The 18,996-nt window shown below is 41.9% G+C and overlaps 1 protein-coding gene and 1 long non-coding RNA gene across 5 annotated transcripts in view; one reads left to right on the top strand and one right to left on the bottom strand.

Annotated features, from left to right (window-relative positions):
- The first annotated feature begins 3,127 nt into the window (after window positions 1–3,127).
- shank1 (SH3 and multiple ankyrin repeat domains 1) overlaps window positions 3,128–18,996 on the top strand; it is a 67,969-nt gene continuing 52,100 nt past the window's right edge. For all 4 annotated transcript variants that reach the window (XM_077531897.1, XM_077531880.1, XM_077531889.1 and 1 more), the window contains exons 1-2: window positions 3,128–3,237; window positions 16,924–17,412. In XM_077531897.1, coding sequence (XP_077388023.1) covers window positions 16,975–17,412 — 438 coding nt within the window. In that variant the 5' untranslated portion in view covers window positions 3,128–3,237; window positions 16,924–16,974. The remainder of the gene's footprint in view (window positions 3,238–16,923; window positions 17,413–18,996) is intronic.
- On the bottom strand, window positions 3,135–9,341 carry LOC144025653 (uncharacterized). Its single transcript, XR_013284934.1, has 3 exons — window positions 9,198–9,341; window positions 6,056–6,111; window positions 3,135–3,227 (listed from the first exon to the last, which is right to left on the bottom strand). It is a non-coding gene; the product is annotated as an uncharacterized LOC144025653 (long non-coding RNA).

Genomic DNA, 18,996 nt, shown 5'->3' with positions numbered 1-18,996 from the left:
AGCACACCTATAGGGACCAAGTCGGAGCGCCCAATTAACCTGCCATGCATGTCTTTGGAATGTGGGAGGAGACCGGAGTACCTGGAGAACACCAATTATGTAATGTTCCCAATTCACACGTGTTTGTTTATGTATTGCATTCATTAGTTTAACTACTTAATTAGAAATGCTAAATGTGTGACTAGAAATGGATCCCATGGTGTTCCCACACCAGCCGGGCCCGGGAAACATAATTTCTTCAGGGTTTCCCGGGGTCATCCTTGGGGCTTCCTCCCATTTGGATGCGCCCAGGACACCTTAGCAGACAATCGTTGGCAGGACCCTCGGTGGACAAAGTGGGGAGGGCGATGATGTCCTGATCCCTCCACAGTCGATTTCTTTGGAAGGAGATAGTGTGAAGGCGCCAGCAGTGGTGGTGGACGGCAGCTGCAGCAAAACGGATGGGAGAAAGTTCAGCAGGATCCCAGCCAGTAAGGATTTACCTCACCAAGACAGGTATCAACCGACACAGATTTTAGCGTCAGACAGGCCACAGGACAGTGATGGATCCTGTCTTTCAGATTGTCATGTCAGGTGTCACCACAGTACGTTATCCTTTTCCATCGATCTTCTGCACACTCCAAACATCTATCCTCATCCGTCTCATAAGGGCACGACATCTTTAGGTTTAACCTCCTTTTAGGGCTTCCTCAAATTCTCTTGCCTGGCAGCTCCATCCTCATCAGCCCTCTACCAGTATACTCACTGTCGCGATTTCCCATCTGGATGTGTGCAAACCGTCCAAGTCTGCTCTCTCGAACTTTGTCCCGAAATCTTTCAACCAATGATCTTGTTTCTAATCTTTTCCATCCTGGTCACTCCCAGAGAAAACCTCAACAGCTTAAGTCCTCCACCCTTGCTATCTCTTCTCCCTGTAGCCTTGATCTCCTGCCCCCCCCCCCCCCCCCCCCCCAATTCAGGCACATATATTTTGTCTCTGGCTCATACAATTCCAATCCATGTATCAACCTCTCTAAAATGTTCCTCCACATGCTCTCTGCTTTCACGGCAGATAACAATGTCATCTATGAACATCGTGGTCTAACCTTATGTCAGCCACTCTTGCAAAGAGGAAGTGGCTCAGGGTTGATCCCTGATGCAATCCCACTTCCACATTGAACTCCTCTGTCACATCAGATGCTGGTAAGAGTAAATCTTTTAAAGTGACAGTGTGTAATCTTTAGTGCGCTCTAGTGGTGAACTAATCATTCAATTGAAAAACCCACTTGTTTTCAATAATAGGCAAAAAAATATATTCATAGGTCTAGCAATTACTAGCCATACATGGCTGGAGCCTCACCTTTCAAGAGGCTGACATGTTTGGCCGCTATCTTCCTGCTACGGATTCCCAAAAGACAACTTCGCGAACATAGTTAGCACTGGTGGTACTGGCATCTAGTGTCACCCCAATGGGTTGACCGCCACTTCTTACCTTCTACAGCTGGAACCTGCAGGTGGTTGTCACTGAGTCACATGGTTCTGGCTCTCGTCGCTTGTCACTTTCTGCTTTGATCTCACAAGCTTTTACTAGCTTGTTGTTTGTTTGTTTTTTTACTAACTTCTCCCACTAGCCGCTCTTGTTAGCCACTCCAGCCTATGGCTCTGACTACCGCTAGCCGCTCTTGTTAGCTGCTCTGGCTAAATCTGGCTCGCTTGGTCTTTTGGCATCACTTCCCGAAGTGCTCGTCCGCTCACGCAAAATAAGAATTGACCTTACCGTAAACCACGCCCGTATTATCTAGTAAACCAATCAAGACGCAAGATGTCATGTCTGCGACGGCACATGCGTTTTGCTGCGGACAAACAAAAGCAATACTGCTCCCGGTACTGCATTGCGTGGTTGTCCAAAGCCAAGAAAAAAATCCATAAAATGGTGAAACGCTGTAGTCAAGGCTTGTATAAGAGTGACAGCCGTTATTCCAATCGACTAAACGGCGTCCTGCGGTAGTCACGGCTTGTTTAAGAGTGACACAAGAGAGTCACTGTCCGTGTTATTCCCTTCCCTAAACCCGTGTGTGCTGTCGAGTCGCGCCGGGAGTGACGTCATGCAGCCGACAAAATCGCCCTTCACAGGATCCAGCCTTCTGAATTTGGACACAACCATAGCGTGTGCGCTTCAGGCATGCGCTTCAGCTGTAGTCTATGATATAGCGACATCTAGTGGTCAACTGTTACACATTGTCACTTTAAACAAAAAAATAAAACTTCCTAGGCTGGGGGGATCTGCAGCCGAAATGAATGAGCGAGTGTAACCTTCTATTATTATTATTTTTGTTTTGTTTTTTTTCCAGATAGATTGGGCGAGTTCATAAATATGTATGGTGGCCTAGCTTCAAGATTTGTGGATGCTTTTATTTTGGGTAACTCGCTCATTCTAATTTTTTATTTTTATTTCTTTGCAATTATTCATCGGCCCCTGAATAGTGGGGTTCCACTGAACCGATGAAGATGAACATGTTTTTTTTTTTGTTTTTTAATCATGTATAAGTAATATTAGTTCAGCAGCAAACTGGTAACCCTTCATTTAATAAGCGGCTCTCAGTTTCAAAAAGGTTGATGACCCCTGGATCAGATTATACAGCTGTCCCTCCCTCCCAAGAACTTCATAAATGAGTATAGACTGAGCGAGTCGCCTTCACGGTGGGCTTGATGGCTTCCTAACTCTTCATGCTCAATAAGAAGCAATGCAGCAATGGCTTCCCCCATCAATGTGAGCTGGTTGCTCACGTTGAGTCACGCCGCTAATCTGCTCCACATCTCCCTTTTATTGCCTTATCTCTTACTTCGCTCTGTCCAAACATCAAAGACCAGGAGGGGGGAGGATGAGAGCCAAAGAAAAGGGGGTATACCCAGGATGGAGCTGCAGAAAGGCGGAGGCGGGGTGAGCAAGGCAGGGAGGAACGGGGAGCGAGTGAGTGTCACTCCGGGAGGAGGACGGGATAAACGCTCCTCCATCCCGTCGAGGAGGAGGAGCAGGAGATAGAAGAGAGAGCGAGTTAGGAGGCAGCCTGGTTACCACGGTGCCCGTTCTTCTCATTCTTCTGTCTTCCACCTTTTTTTTCTTCTTTTTTTCCCACTCTGCTCTCTCTCCCCCCCCCCCCCCCCAACAGCAGCATCTCGCCTCGTCGCCTCCTCCGGACTTCTCCTCTTCTTCACATTCACCATCATCACCATCATCAAGAGGAGCTCTACAAGACAGTAAGAACCTCTTCACTATTATTCTTATCACTACACGTGTGTGTTGGTGTGTTGTGTGAGTGAGCTCCTGGGGTGCCCTGGAGCAAGACAGCCCAGATGCTGCATAGCTGCCAAATGCTAACGTAGCACTGAATGTGAAGATGTGTGTGTGTGCGTAAGTGGAGCAGCTGCTGTCCGTGTCACATCTTTGAAGTCCCGCCCCCGTACAGTATGGATGTATATAAGGTGGGGTGCGGAAAAAGGCCAACTGCTGCATAAAATCACACCCAAGCAGTGTGGTAGCAGTGTGGTTGTTTGTTGTGTGAGGCGTTGTATGTTGAATTTGCAAGACATTTTTGTGGGTAGCATTTAAAAAAACAGTGGAAACGCGTGCAAATCTTGCAAGACGTCGGCAAATGTAAAATAAGATACATTCATTTGCTTTTCCTCGGGTCATTAGATTTGGTATGAAAGTGTAGAAAATGGCCAACTGGTGCATAAAATCGCACTTGTCGAAACAGTGTGGAAACAGTGTGGTTGTTTGCAGTGTGTGTTCACAGTATGTATGAACAATATAGTGGGACCACCAAAAAAAGTGGAAAAATTCACCACAAAATCTCGAGACTTCAGCAAATCCTGTCAGACGTTTGCTCAGGATTAATGCCAAGAGTTTTTTCTTTGGCTATCAGTTGATCCCAAGTGGTGCATAAAAAAATCCACCTTGTGAATACCATATTCATTTGTGGTGCGACACCCGCTCATTTACCTCTTTTCAGATTTTTCATTTTTATTTTTTTGTGTTACTGGCATTTTTCTGAAACACTTATTGGCAGAATATCTGCTTATTCACGATTTTTGACGTTGAAAGAAAATGCAGCTATATTGGCCATCATTTCTTCACAGATTTGCGTGCCTGGTCCCAAACTCCCAATCCCCTTCTAATAGACGTGATCCACTGTTCTAAGAAGTGTTTTATGTTTGGCTTTTTGTGTTAAGAATTGACATTAGTAAAGAGATTGGTACAACATAACGTTCAGGAAAACACAATTCAGATAAAATATCTTTACATTTTTTTGTAGGCTACAGATATTTTTAAATGTTCTGGAATATCCATCCATCCATTTTCTGAGCCGCTTACTCCTTACAAGGTTCGCGGGGGTGCTGGAGCCTATCCCAGCTGGCTTCGGGCAGTAGGCATGGTATATACCCTGAACTGGTTGCCAGCCAATTGCAGGGCACAGTTCTGGAATATTATAAAGTTAAATATAATGTAATTAAAAAAAAATAAAATAAAAGCCGAAGTGAAAAGTAAAGTTTAGGAGCCTTTTTTCTGTATTTTAACTGATGCAAGCTAAACAGTAAAAGTCTTCATAAATTCTTGACTTTGTAAGAAAATATGGTAAAAAGAGAGCTGTCAAATGTTTACATTTTTAAAATCAAATTAATTAGAATAATTAATCACTTAATAAAAAAGGCTTTTTCATTAATATTTTATGTCCGACAAATTTGAAGAACACCTGTTATGTGTTAATTCTTTCGACATTTATTATTATGAGGACGTCTTCAGCATTTTTTGATCCTGTGCATATGCTCATCCTCCTCTTTTTGTAATCAACCAATTACTTGCATAATTTAAAATGGAAAAATGACCCCAATAGTTTGACATGAACAATTATTCTCATTGCCATATGCAAACATTTATTAAATGCTTTACTTTAATGCATATAGTTATGTTTATTGCTCAAACACAACCTGTGCTACCTTTAACGCAACCATCCGCTATCAAGATAAAGGATAATCTGTGGTCAAAATGAATAGTAAAATCTGCGTTAATACATGATCAATGCACTAATTTTTTGTGATTAATCAATAAATTAACGCTTTAACTTTGATAGCACCAGTGCGGTGGATGATAATAAAATGTTATGACCATAAAAATAGTATTAGTAGTAAGTATTAATTCTGAATCTGATGGCACAGATGTACTTCCATACAGGATGAGCAGTCTGAAGAAAATTGATGGATAGAAAATCCTAGTTGACAAGCAACATTTTGAACCTTTGTCCACAATTTTCCGCGTCTAAAAAAAAACCCTCAAAACGCCTCCATCCTGGCTGCATTGTTGCGAGTGACGTTCTAGAGCGTTTGTCACAACCATCGCTCGTTATTGTTCCGCCACAGACTGGATGACTCAGTCTCTTGCTTTTGAGCGCCTGTCAAAGTTCACATCACCTGATGATGTCATCGCCGGGCCCAGCTGGTGAGAGCGGGATTACGGAACGATCGGCGCGTGAGGAGTTGGACGTATGCGTTGCAGATTGCGCGAGTGACGGCGCATTTATTAGCATTCGTTAGCATTCATTAGCAACTTTTTTTGGGACACGACAGCAAAGCAATGACAGACGACAAGAAAACATTTGGCCCAAAAGTTGATCTTTTTGCTTGCCACTGCCCACTTTTTCCAGCCGTAGTAGCTGTTTATGCAAATTCCCTTTTACACCGATTCACGATTTCACCAGGATGCCTTTTTCCTTCCTTCCTGTCTGTGTGAAAGGTCCAGCAAGGCTCCAAGGCATAAAAACAATGGAAAAACATGTAAGGGGATTCTGCAATAACAAGACCCGTTTGGTGTTGAATTTGTCACTCCCAATGTCTTGGATTTTGACTACCCCCTTTTCACACAAACACGATCCAGCATCTTTTACACCCCTTTCACATCCACAATCCACAATTTTGCCGGCTTATCATTTAAAAAAAAGTGTGACAATATCTGTGTGTAAGGGGCTTCTGCAATGCCAGGAGCTGTGAATTGTGTGTCTGTTTTTAATTGCACACTCACAATTTCCCAGGCAATTATCCAGACTACCCCTTCGACACAGCTGCAGTTCCTCCAGCCTGTCACAGAAACAATCATCAACAAAATAAATCAACCAATTTAACGGCTTATCAACTCAAAAATGTGGACCAAACAACAACAGTGTGTAAGGGGATTCATCAATGACTGTATGAAGCAGAGTAAATCAGTCTCCTCTCCCCAGATATCCAAGACACATTTGAAGTTTACCAGCTAAGATGAGGAGTAATTGCTGCCCTTTTGTGTTGAAAGCATTTGTAGTGGTCTGCTACCCCTTTTCACACTGACAACCAACATCAGGAGCCGGAGAAATTTAGCAATTGTTTTCTAAAGCACCTTCCACATTAATTTCAGCGTCACATCATTTCCAGCTGGCTTTTTTGTTTTTGTAGTAACGTTCTGTGTTAAAGGTTCATCTACGAAATAAGGGTAGAATCAGAAGTACAACAAAGTTCACATCGAGACCCTCCCACCTTCTTTACTACTTCTGAAGCTGCAGTAACTTGACAGCCACGCGGGTGAAGTGACCCATGAATGTTGAACGTCACTCCGTTGTTGGGGATTTTTTGCTATCCCCTTTCACACAGCTGCTGTCTGCCCTCTCTCTGATACTACCCGGGAAATTTGACAGCATCCTGGCTGGAGATGAAAGATGATTAATTAGCATTAATTGGATTATTTGGTGGGGAATGCGATAGTATCAAGGCGTGGGAAGAAGCAGCAGCAGCGCAGGTTTTATCGACAGCTCGTCAAGGAGCTTTCACGCACTTGGCTTTTCCTGCCTTTATTTGTCCGAGCGCGTCTTGGCTTTCTTTCCAATATTTGCTCCAGTGCTCAGGGGGGTTGTGCTTCATAACTCCAGATTTAGCCAGCGCCTTCACTCTTTCTCTCTCTCTCTCTCTCCCTCTTTCTCGCCGTCGGTTAACGACCGATCTGGGACAGGAAGCCTCCCCAGCGCTCTGTCCTACTTCGCCGCCGCCGTTCAGGCTAATTCATTCTACTCATTTTTAACGCCGTCCATGTGGCCTCGACGTTTGTCGTCAGTCACACGACAAGCGGGGGTAATTTGGGACAGTCTCACTCTGGCGGACGAATGGTACTTGTCAAGATTCACACAGAGACCCCTTACATACTGTATGTCAAAGCCGGCTTTTTCATGTTTCACTGAATTGTGTGAAAGGCACCAATACGGAATGCTGGCTTAGCAGTGTAAAAGTGTGGACTGTGTAAGGGGTGTTCAACTTCACACCCACCATGTCCTGCCTTTCTGCTATGTCCTTTCTTGCAGAATCTGTCCCACCTCTATTATGCCTCTATTCCTATTTCACACGGCCCCCACCATTCCGCTATTACACCCCTATTTCCTTTCACATCCATTTTAATGTCATATCAGGCTCACATCAAGGTTTCCCGAGTGCCGTACAGTGTGAAAGGTACTGATTTCGGTACGGAATGGTGAATGAAGTTGAACCACACATTTATTAAATTCTGAAGTAGTGTTAAAGGCAGAATGGGGGCTGCGTGAAAGGGGAGTGTCTGAACAAAATGAATTTAAATTCTTTGCTCTTTGCTCGCCGCTTTCTGCCATCCTTTTTCACACAGAGCCATTCTGCCTCAGAACCCAAGTTGTTCATATGCCAATATCAGTCCCCTATTCCATGTTGGTACCATTCATACAGCTCATCAGACAGTGGCAAGTGAGAACTGGGAGTTAAACTTCACTCCTCAATCCTGGCTTTCTGTTATCCCCTTTCACACTGTTTTTTGTTTTGCATGTTCACACCCTGGTCCCAAGGACATGCAAGCGATAAGTCCCAGGTGTTAAATTTTTTTCCTTGGTCCCGGTTATCGCCTTTCACACAGCCGCCATCTCGCTTGTTATGCATCATGGGAATTTCAACAACTGCTTTCTGCGCCAGAGACTGGGAGAAGTGAGTGATGGGTGTAACACCTTCAATATCAAGCTCCTCTATCCCCTTTCACACAGCCATCACGTCCCGCCTCAGATAACACCTCTCATAAGCTGTGAAATTCACACTCATTGCCTTGCTGGTGTGTGCAGACAGGCACACACATGATAAAGTCACTCTCACATTATTGGGGCCAATTCCACTATTTAGTTGCGAGGGGTGGGTGCTTGGGGTTAGGGGGGCTGTGGGGGTTGTATACCATCACCGCAACATCATCAAATTGGTGGTTCTATATTTAGCTGCAGCGTACTGGCCGGGAGGACGACGCGTGTGTGTGTGTGTGTGTGTGTCATGGATTTGTATGCAGTTTTGTCATGGCACGTTCAAGTCCAGTGTGTAACGTGTACGCTCATTCCTCTGCTATAACACCAAGAATGGAGGAATTAGCTGCCATGTTGGGAGGAGTTTCTCCCAGTCACTGCAGTGCTTCATCTTTGCTGCTGTGTGTGTGCGTGCGCGTACGCCGTTTGTGTGTCAAACGCTGCAGAAAGCTGGCAAGGATCAAAGAAAATCTCTGTATGGATTATTTCATTTTTTTCCTAGGCTTTAAATACATCAACAAACCAGCTGGAAAGCCCATGTCGTGTAGTAGCCCTTTGTAAAAGGTATTGGTATAAAATGGGGGTGTCGACCTGCAAATTTGCCAGAGAAGGAACTAAGAGTTCAAATGCAAAAGCAGACATTTTTTTTTTTTTTTTTGTCCGCAATGTCAGAGTGTAGGTTATTGAAATTCAAACTCTCTGTCCCTGCTTTCTATTATACCCTTTCACGCATTCACCACCCCCTGCCTCGAGCCCTTTTCACATCATTTTCAATATCGCAATCAATTTCCCATTAAAGCCGTATTTTCACGTTTTTTTCCCCCCTGGGATGTCAGTCTGTGTGAAAAATACTACAACAGGTAAATGTAATGGTTTCCGTGGTAATATCAGAGGCAGAACAATAGTAGTGTGTAAGGGGATTCAGCAATGACAGACCTTGGTGTGTTGTTGACTTACTGCAATCCCCTTTCACACAGTTCCTACTTTTGTTACACCTCAAGCCACTTTCACATCAAAGCTGGCTTTTTCTCTGGGACACTTTCTTGTGTGAAAGGTACCAATATGGAATGTTATCGGATTCAGCATATCAAGAGAAGTGTGTTTCGGGTGTTATACCTTACATCCTTGGTCCAACTTTTCCGCTGTCCTCCTTTCACACAGCCACAAATAACCCTGCCAAATTTGAGAAATGTATATAAAACGAGGCTTTAAAATTGTGAACAATCAAATCTTCTTGTCTCTCAAATGCTGTGGGTGTATTTCCTGAATCTGCTGGGACCACGCCCCCTTCACATGTCAACTGTCAATCAAATGCCGACTTGAATCGTTTTTATTTCTTCTGGCATCAAAGCTTCTGGATACATAGAAAATATCCTACTTGGTCATCACAGGGCTTTTCGACGCCATGACAACGGGGCTCTCTAATACAGCGACAGCGGCCTGAAGGCCCTGTCCACATGATGGCTGTCGAGTTGGACTTTTTTACATAGGTAAAAAAAAAGAACGAAGTCTCCCATCTTGCTCTTTGGTGTCTATCTGCGTGACATGCATACACTCACAGCCAACAACAAGGCGCTCTAATGCCAGCTAACTCCATGTCGCAATTGTGCTAGATGGTAAATGGTCTGCTTTTTATATAGCGCTTTATCTACACCATCAGGTGACCAAAGCGCTTTTCAAAGCCTCACATTCACCCATTCACACACAGCTGATGTGATCAAAGTGTCTTTGTTGTCATATAGCGGGGGTGAGGGGTGACTCATGCCGATGCCAAAGTGTGTTACTTGGCCCCGTTTTTGCCAAAAAAGGTCAGGAAAAATGAAATGGTGAAAACAGTTTAGCACTGTCTCCACAATTCAGTGCTACAAAGTTCTCAGCATTTGCACGTTTTTAGTAATTACTTTCAAACATGTATTCACTTGACAGGGACTTTAAATGTTGGTAAAATGACCCTGTAACACATTTTTAAACTTCCATTAGTTCCTATGGGAAAATGGACCATGTAACTTGGTTTGAAAGGCTCTATTGGACGCCAAATTTGCATAATGGGACCGATCGATCGTCTCTCCTCTCAGCATCCACTGATCCGACATGGAGAGGAGTTATTTTTGCCTCTTCTTCTTCCTCCTCCTCCTCCTCGTCCTCCAGTGCGCTTGTCACGCGTTTGTCTTCTTATGCCAGCAGCAGTGGGCACCTGTGGGTGTTTATTTATTTATTTGGAACTTTATGATGACGATGACGAAGCAGCAGGAAGGGTTTGGCCTTCCTGCTGCATTGATAAATGATACCTTTAATGTCGTTTATTCCCAGTGGGTAAATTAGTGAGGCTTGTCGCAGACTTTACTTGTAAATGTACAATTTAGAGCTGCACAATGACGAAACTTCTACATCTATTTGTTAACACAAGTAAATGTACTTTTACTTGAGTGTGAGTATGGTATTTTTGCCAACCATGCCGCCAAATGAATTGGTTGTAAAGAGTTGGATGACTGAAAATCCATTTCAGTTGCAGAAAAATCACTCGTTTAAGATTTTATTTGATGCTTAAGTGTTCTTCCTCACAATTTAGCTCCTTTCAAGCTGTCCTGTTGAAGCACTTTTTGCCCTGTGTATAAAAGGGACTGGCAACCAGCAAATTTTTCTGATTCCCACGTTTTGGCTCCAAAAAGGAGTACAGACAGGAGGGCTGTGTAAAAGGAGTGATTTATTGTTTAATGTTTACCAACTTTAATTGTCCATAGTGGTCCCGCTAAGCTTCTCGCAGCTAAGTTTCTAACAGCAGATCAAACTGGACTCTCTCTGACAGGAAACAAAATGCAGTAATCTTCCTCATTGTCCTCCTTTTTGTTAGCATCCAGCGTTAATATTTCACAGCGCCTCATATGTTCAGGCAGCCTCACGGCCCGCGGCTACATCCGTCGTCGTTCACTTATGGATGAGCTTGGCCCGCAGCGAGGCCCCCCGCAGGCCACCAGCGGGTCCCGGCGGCGAGTCTCGGCGTGCTCGCGTTCCGTACGAGCGGCGAAGCGCGCCCATCCCCGCCTCTGTCCCGCAGAGACGGAGCGGAGCTAATTAATTACGAGGCTATTTGCGAGTGATCGCAGCTCTCGGCGGACCGGAGCGGCGTCATCGCTTCTCCAGAGGATTGTAACACTTTCACACGCGGGTCAGCGTGCGGTAGAGCACAAGCAAAAGTTGCTGCATTTGTCGATAGTTTGTTTTATTAGCTGTCCTTAAGGGTCTAATGGTGCAATTTTGTGGCATTCGGTGAAGCTGGCGTAAGGGAGGGCCTGGAGGAATACATTGGAATAAGTTGGCCAACTTCCTTTTAAATTCTACGAATGGGTCCTTGAGACATTTCAATGTGTTTTGTTATAAGTGAGACATTTTCATGCATCCTGTTATGATGGACTGCTTTTGATCAATCAAAATGGTTGGTGGGACTATTTTTTTCCCTGTCATCCTGCCTGTCAACTAAAAATAGTGATAGGCAGAACAATTAAATGCTCATCGTGCGCAATTCGCCATTCCTAGAACAGAATAATACCTTTTGTGTTCAGTTGTAATGCTGAGAGATTTCACAGTGAGAAAGTAAAATTTTGAGTAAATTAAGGCAAGATTCTAATCATTATTTCAGCACAGAAATATAAAACACTTTTTGTGGTGTGCTGTGAAATTTTTCTAATGTCAAATTTGTGCCTTGCCTCAAAAGGTTGGGAAACACTAGTCTAAGCAAGGGCCACTACCTTTTTTTTTTTTTGTTTCGAAACATCTCTAGTCATATTTGGGTGTCCAGATAGATGCCTGTCTATTTCTAATAAATTGTCTTGATGTGACAGGATCTTGGCTCACACTCCCACCTCGGGTTAATTGAAGGGGGAACCTTTTGTTGTCAGGGTCTGTCCGCCGTCTTGTATATATTAAATTTTGCAGCAGGTCGCCTGGCAAGTCCATTAATAGCGACATGGTGTGGCTGACAGCTTCCATTTGTGACGTCCATGAATTAAAAAAGTCCTCTATGTTGTCTTTGTGTATTTTGAGACACCCCCTCGCATCTTTGCTGCAAGACTCTCTGGTTTTGGTGTGGTGGGACTTGAGGTGACTCTGATGGGACACGTTGACGCTAGCGCATCAGAGGCGCTGACGTTTTGTGGGTTTATTGTTGGGATGGTACAGATGAGTCAGGGTCCGCCGAGAGGCGCTTCTGGGAGGCCATGCGGCACTGACTGAGGCTGACGCTCATTTTTTCTAATTTAATATCGCCATAATAGTGAGAAGAATGATTGCGGTTATCAGCATGAGAGTGATGTTGCTGCTCGTCAAAACATAGGAACACTTGTCAAAACGAAGCAAGATTCCAAGGCAATTATCAGCATCTATTAAAAAAGAAAAAAAAATGATATTAAAAAAATACAAAAAGAAAAAAATATGCAAATATAAATAAATAATTTTATATATGTATATATATATATATATATATATATATATATATATATATATATATATATGTATATATATATATATATATATATATGTATATATATATATATATATGTATATATATATATATATATATATATATATATATATGTATATATATATATATATGTATATATATATATATATGTATATATATATATATATATATATATATATATATATGTATATATATATATATATGTATATATATATATATATATATATATATATATATATATATATATATATGTATATGTGTGTGTATATATATATATGTATATGTGTGTGTGTATATATATATATATATATATATATATATATATATATATATATATATATATATATGTATGTGTGTGTATATATATATATATATATACATATATATATATATATATATATATATATATACATATATATATATATATATATACATATATATATATACACACACATATACATATATATATATACACACACATATACATATATATATATATATATATATACATATATATATATACACACACATATACATATATATATATATATATATATATGTGTGTGTGTGTGTGTGTGTGTGTGTGTGTGTGTGTGTATATGTGTATATATACAACAAAAAATACTATATTTTGTTTTTATTCTATGAAACACTATAGCTGTCATCAGAGCGCAACTAAATATTTGAAAAAACAATAAAAAAAATAAAATAAAGAAATATACAAATTTGAACAATTCTGTTTAGTATTATAGAAAACAATATTAAAACATACCGTCATAAAACAAAATACAAAGTACTGTATTATAAGATTCTACCATTTTGTAAAATAATATACTTAAATTAAGTGACCAAACAGGAAAAATACAAAAACACAAAAATGCAATAATCCCTTCACCTGGGCTGCTTTTTCCACCGTGTTTGGTAGAAGCGTAACATGTCTGACATCATGCTCTTTGTCTGAGTTCTTCTTCTTTGGTTTGTGTCCTGTATTTGATAGATGGGTACTGTATCTCTTGCAATACAGTCTAGTAGAGCTGGTTCAGCTGTCCTCACTTATCCCCCTTGCGGGACTGTTACATCACAACACGGGTAACCGAAGCCCATGTGTGATTTCTCTGTCCCTGCGGTCCCATTCGGATGATTATGTGATGTCCTAGGTAACCTGAAGGTCTCACAGGTGACCCTGTTCGTATGTCCCGGATGTGCCGCACACCCAATCACACAAACTGGCCTTGTTTTCGTACACTTTTTTGTGTGTCACTTTTGTGACCGTGTCAAACAAGCAGGCAGGCAAATTGGCCGCTCCACTTTTTCACGGCGGAAAAGTGGGCCGATGTGTTCTTTGGAAGTTACCCAGTCAAATGTCCTGGGGACCAAGACAAGGAGAAGGTCTATCTATACAAGTGTCCTAGATAGATGGAAGGGCAGAGTAAGCGATGGATGTGCGATGTGCGACGGGAGTAACAAGAGACTAAAGATCATGTTTTTATGTGTTTTGATGACAGTTCCGACCTGAAATCGTTTGAGGCGAAAGTAAACAATCAAAATGGCGGATAGTGATACATTGTTTTTTATTTTGGTCCTCAAATCTCATTTTGACATTCGGCAAACTTGCCTTCTCGCAATTTTGCTTCATTTATTGTTTTTTTTAAAAATCTGATTTCATAAGAATTTCATACAGTTTAGTAGTTCACCGTATAATTTCATGCAGAGAGATAGTGACATAATGTCACGTACGTTGTGTTACCTCTTTATCCCATTCTTAAAACACATCTGTATTCTTTGGCTTTTGGTGCACCATGAGACTTGTTTGTGGTGTTTTGTGGTGTGTATGAATTTGATGTTTAGTCTACTTATTTATGCATTTATTTATTTATTCACTCGCCTTTTTCTTATTAGTTTACTGATGTAAACTTGTATATGCACTTCAAAATGTTTGCTTTGTTCTTGTTTTGTTATCTTATTCTTTACTGCACAGCCGATATTTATGTTTATGTACAGCACTTTGTATACGGCAATGCCTGTTCTTAAAGCGCTTTATAAATAAAGTTGAGTTGAGGTATGTTGAATATTTAAGAAATGAAGAAAGCTATCTAGTTTTATACTTGAGTAAATTGTGTTTTACTATTCACGGTCTGTGTTTCCAAAGGGGGATGTCGCCATTGTAGAGTGATGTGACATTGTAGTCTGTCGTTGAAGTCGGGGTACTTTTTTTCCAACTTTGCAAGTTGAATTTCTGAGTTCAGGGGGGCGTTCCCATACACACTTCCTGGTATGAACTTGGAAAAGTCCGACTTTCAACCATCCTCGAACGCAACAGTATCTGGTCAAAAGAGGCTTGGAATCTGATTGGACGAAAACCAGGAAGTAGCAGAGGCAAGAGGAGAGCAATCAAATTGAGAGCAAAGGTTAGCTTTTTGGGCTGGCAGAAAAGTTAAACATACAGTCAGATATAATCCACACACAATGTGGTGTTTTCTACATGTCTCAAACATTTGGAGCTGAAGGTTTTAGCTTATGTCCTTTTCACTTGTTTAAATCCCCTTAAAATTCGGATGGTCTCTGGCGGGCAAACATTCTTAAAAAAAATATATATAAACTATGCCGATACTCGAAATGGTTCAGGAACAGCTTCAAACTTACTTTGAATGCAACTTTTTTTTAAAGCATTTTCGGCAAAATTGCTCGTATGATAAGTTAAATGAACACATTTGTGAGGTTGCCTTCCACTTACCGGTAGCTGGTAGCCTCTACCGAGCCAAGCCACACCTTATCTAGTTTCTACCTAGCTAACCTACCACCCATTTTAGCATTTATCTAACCTGTTTTATCCCAATCTGCTTCCTATCCTTGCTTCCATCTATCTAGCCCAACTTGCTGAACTTCCCGGTAGTGTAGTTTCACCAAATCTCACTTCCATCAATTTTAGCTTCCACTTGGCCTAGCTTCCATCTAGCCCCTTTATCACCTGACTCAGCTAGCATCCAATCTCTTCCTAAATTTATCCTTGCATCCTTCTTTTTTTTTTTCTTTTTTTTTCTTTTTCTTTTTTTTTTTCTTTTTTAGCATCAACCTGGTTTGGTTTCTGGCTAATCTATCTTCTCTCAAACCAAGTTTTACTTCTTTCTGTCGCCTTTGATTTATTTTACTTTAAAGAGTGAAATAAATGGAATTGAATTGAAGTTTTCACCTCATTGTACTACAAGTCTCAACTCAACTCATCTCAACTTTATTTATAAAGCGCTGTAAGAACAGGTGTTGCTGTATACAAAGTGCTGTACATAAACAAACATCAGTTTTGCAGTAAACAAGAACAAAGCAAACATTTTGAAGTGCGAATACAGGTTGGTTTGGTTTTTTTTGTTTTGTTTTTTACAAGTAAATACATTTTACATCAGTAAATAAATAAGAAGTAATGAATAAAGAGATAAATAAATACATAAATAAGTAGACTAAACATCAAACTCTTACACACCACAAAACACCAAGAACAAGTCTCATGGTGCGCCAAAAGCCAAAGAATATAGTATTAGTTTCCATCGAGCAGACGTTTATCTCCTACCTAGGCATGCTTAGTTATCACAAACTCAGCTACCACCTGAACTAGCTTCCACCAATTCTATATTCCACCTAATCACGCAATTCTCCAATTTAGCGTCTACCTGGCCTAACTTCTACCGAGGTGAGCTACTCCATTTGATCTTACACTTCTACTAATCTACTATTGCATATTAATGAATCACGGTTGTCTTTGACGCAGAGGTGACCTTTTTTTGCATTTAAAAATGAGCGTACCTTATGCTGGCCCCCTCCTGGCACTATCACTGAAGGGTTAGCGGGGCTAATATGCTTTTTAAAATGCCGCTGAGATGACTGAACGCGCTAACGATTTGACCCCACAATGGAAACGGGTCTCCGGGGAGTGTTGGTAAAGGGAAGGATGGATGACGGCCAGATTATCAGGCGGAGATTAGCATGGGCTACTTTGATCTTTTGATTGCTTTGTTTATTCCTGATGGGAAATAGCTCTGGACTTGGACAATGCTAACCTGGTTGTCAATTATGTAATTACACTGTGGCGATGCTATACTGTAGTTTCATTGGCCATTCTATGTCAGCCAATCAGTGCAGTACAGCATAGTCACACTTTTTCTTACACCTTATTCCAAAATGGGTGATGGTGGTATGGGGTGCTCCGTTTGGTCCTTTTGTAATCAGTGTCAAAAGTTTGTTCCGCGTTTTATCTTGTGACCATTGTGTTAGCTCCCCTTTTTGACTGTCCCAAAAAGTGGTCTGCATCAGTTTTTTGTCAAGTTTTTCTTCTGTGGTTTTTCACTTTCTGGTAATTTTGTCTTTCCCGTACAGCATCATCTTGGGAAAGATGGCGTTGCCGTTGGGGCCGCCTTTTCTGTTGCCATGACGATGCCCTTCAGCCCGCTGTCCAGCGACGAGGAGCACCAGAGGATGCTGGGAAACAGCAGACACCCGTACCCGGGGGCGGAGGATGAGGAAGAGGAGGAGGAGGAGGAAGAAGAAGAGGAGATGGAGGAAGATGAGCGTGACGAGGACGGCGAAGAGGAGAACGGCGAGCTGGAGGATGAGGACGTGGAGGAGGTCCGGCGGGGGAGCGGCAGGCGTGAGGGTCCAAGGCAGTCGGGGAAAGGCGCCGGAAGAGCTGGGAATCCGGGACATGCGTCCAATCCTTACTCGGCCAATCCCCCGCACCAGCAGCCGGCCAATCAACAGCAGCGGAGGCAGAAGGAGCGCACATCCGGCTCTGGGCCGCTGCCCACCGAAGACGCCCACATCGCCATGATGGTGTTCCGTATCGGCATTCCAGACATCAAACAAACGGTGAGTGGACGCTGAGGAGCTTGAAAATAAAAAACGCCAACGCGGCCGCCACAACACTTTTTGGCAACCGGCAGCCTCACTTGGTGTAACCATGGCAACAACACAACCCTGTTAGCCAATATGCAGCACATGTAACAAGGAATTTGAATTCCTATTAGCTTCCACCTAGCCTAGCTTCAGCTCAGTGTAACTTCTACATATCCTATCCTTCACCGAATCTCTTTCTCATAATGAAGCTTTCATCTAGCGCAGTGGTGTCAAACATACGGCCCGCGGGCCGGATCAGGCCCGCAAATGGGTTTAATCCGGCCCACGAGACGACTTTGTAAAGTAAAAAAAAAAAAAAAAAAAAAAAAAATTGCAACGTCGGACCAATTAATCAGCCAGCCATAACAAGCAAATATATAAATTTGTAATTTCACAAGCAGTCCTCAGATGGGTAATGTAACTTGTACACGGAATTGCCCTGGAAGTCATTATTTTACACACAACTTAAAAGTTATGTTTTTTTTGTTTTTTTTTTTTTATCATAGACCAACATAAATAGGTTAATATGACACAAATTCAATTACTGGTAACACAAATACATATATGACAGGGTTAGGGTTAGGGGGGTTAAGCTAACCCTAACCCATTAACGTCCTTATAACTTTATTAACTGTGCCACACAGTGCATTCTGGGAACTATATATATGCAAAACAGGTAGATTTAACACGCCCAGAACTCACACAGGCAATATGTTGCCGCGTTTCATTTGCATTCGTGTTATTTTTTTAAACAATATAATGACAGTTGAACTCCGTAATTTAGGGCTGGTCCACGAAATTTTGCGCATAAATGCCGCAATTGATTTTAAGTTATATACCATTATTTTACCGATTCGGCCCACTTAATAATATATTTTCCTCCATGTGGCCCCTGAGTTAATATGAGTTTGACACCCCTGATCTAGCGCTAGCTTCTGGTTCATCAATCTTCTACCAAACAAAACCTATTTTAGCTTGCACATAACCTAGCTTCAGTCGAATCTAGCTACCATCTAATTTGCTTCTAGCCGAATCTAGCTTCTACATAGCTTAGCCACTTATCCTCAGTTCCAGGTCAGTGATCTTCTACCAAAACAACCACTCTGTGCAGCCACCTACTCGCTCCAACCTAGCCCATCTTCTGCCCAATCAAGCTACCATCTGGTTTAGCTGTTGTGTTTTAGATGGATTATTTCCACTCATTTGTAAACGTTTACAAAGCAGGCGCTTGTGATAAGCGATAAATTGTGTTTAATTACGTTTAATTAGTTTTGCAAAGCAGTCCAGTTCAAAGAAACACAAATAGCAGTCGCTTACTTATTACCATGCTAACTAGCTTTCATTTGTTTCTGAGTGCTTTTAATCCGTGATGTTAAACCATGCTATAGCTCGAGAGCCAGACGTTCAAGGTGACCTCAGACAAAAAAGAAAGCACTGAAGCGCCATCTCAATGGTCGGAACTGAGAGGAGTTTAAAAGCCCTCCGTGTGGGAAAGGCATGTGGAGAGGGGAAGTAGAAAGCGACAAGAGGTCCTAAATGGTGTGATACAACCAGGAA

Source organism: Festucalex cinctus, chromosome 1 (assembly GCF_051991245.1).
Source record: "Festucalex cinctus isolate MCC-2025b chromosome 1, RoL_Fcin_1.0, whole genome shotgun sequence".
NCBI classification, from domain to species: domain Eukaryota; kingdom Metazoa; phylum Chordata; class Actinopteri; order Syngnathiformes; family Syngnathidae; genus Festucalex; species Festucalex cinctus.
Note: the sequence above shows the minus strand (reverse complement) of the source record. Positions and strands in the feature narration are given on the sequence as shown.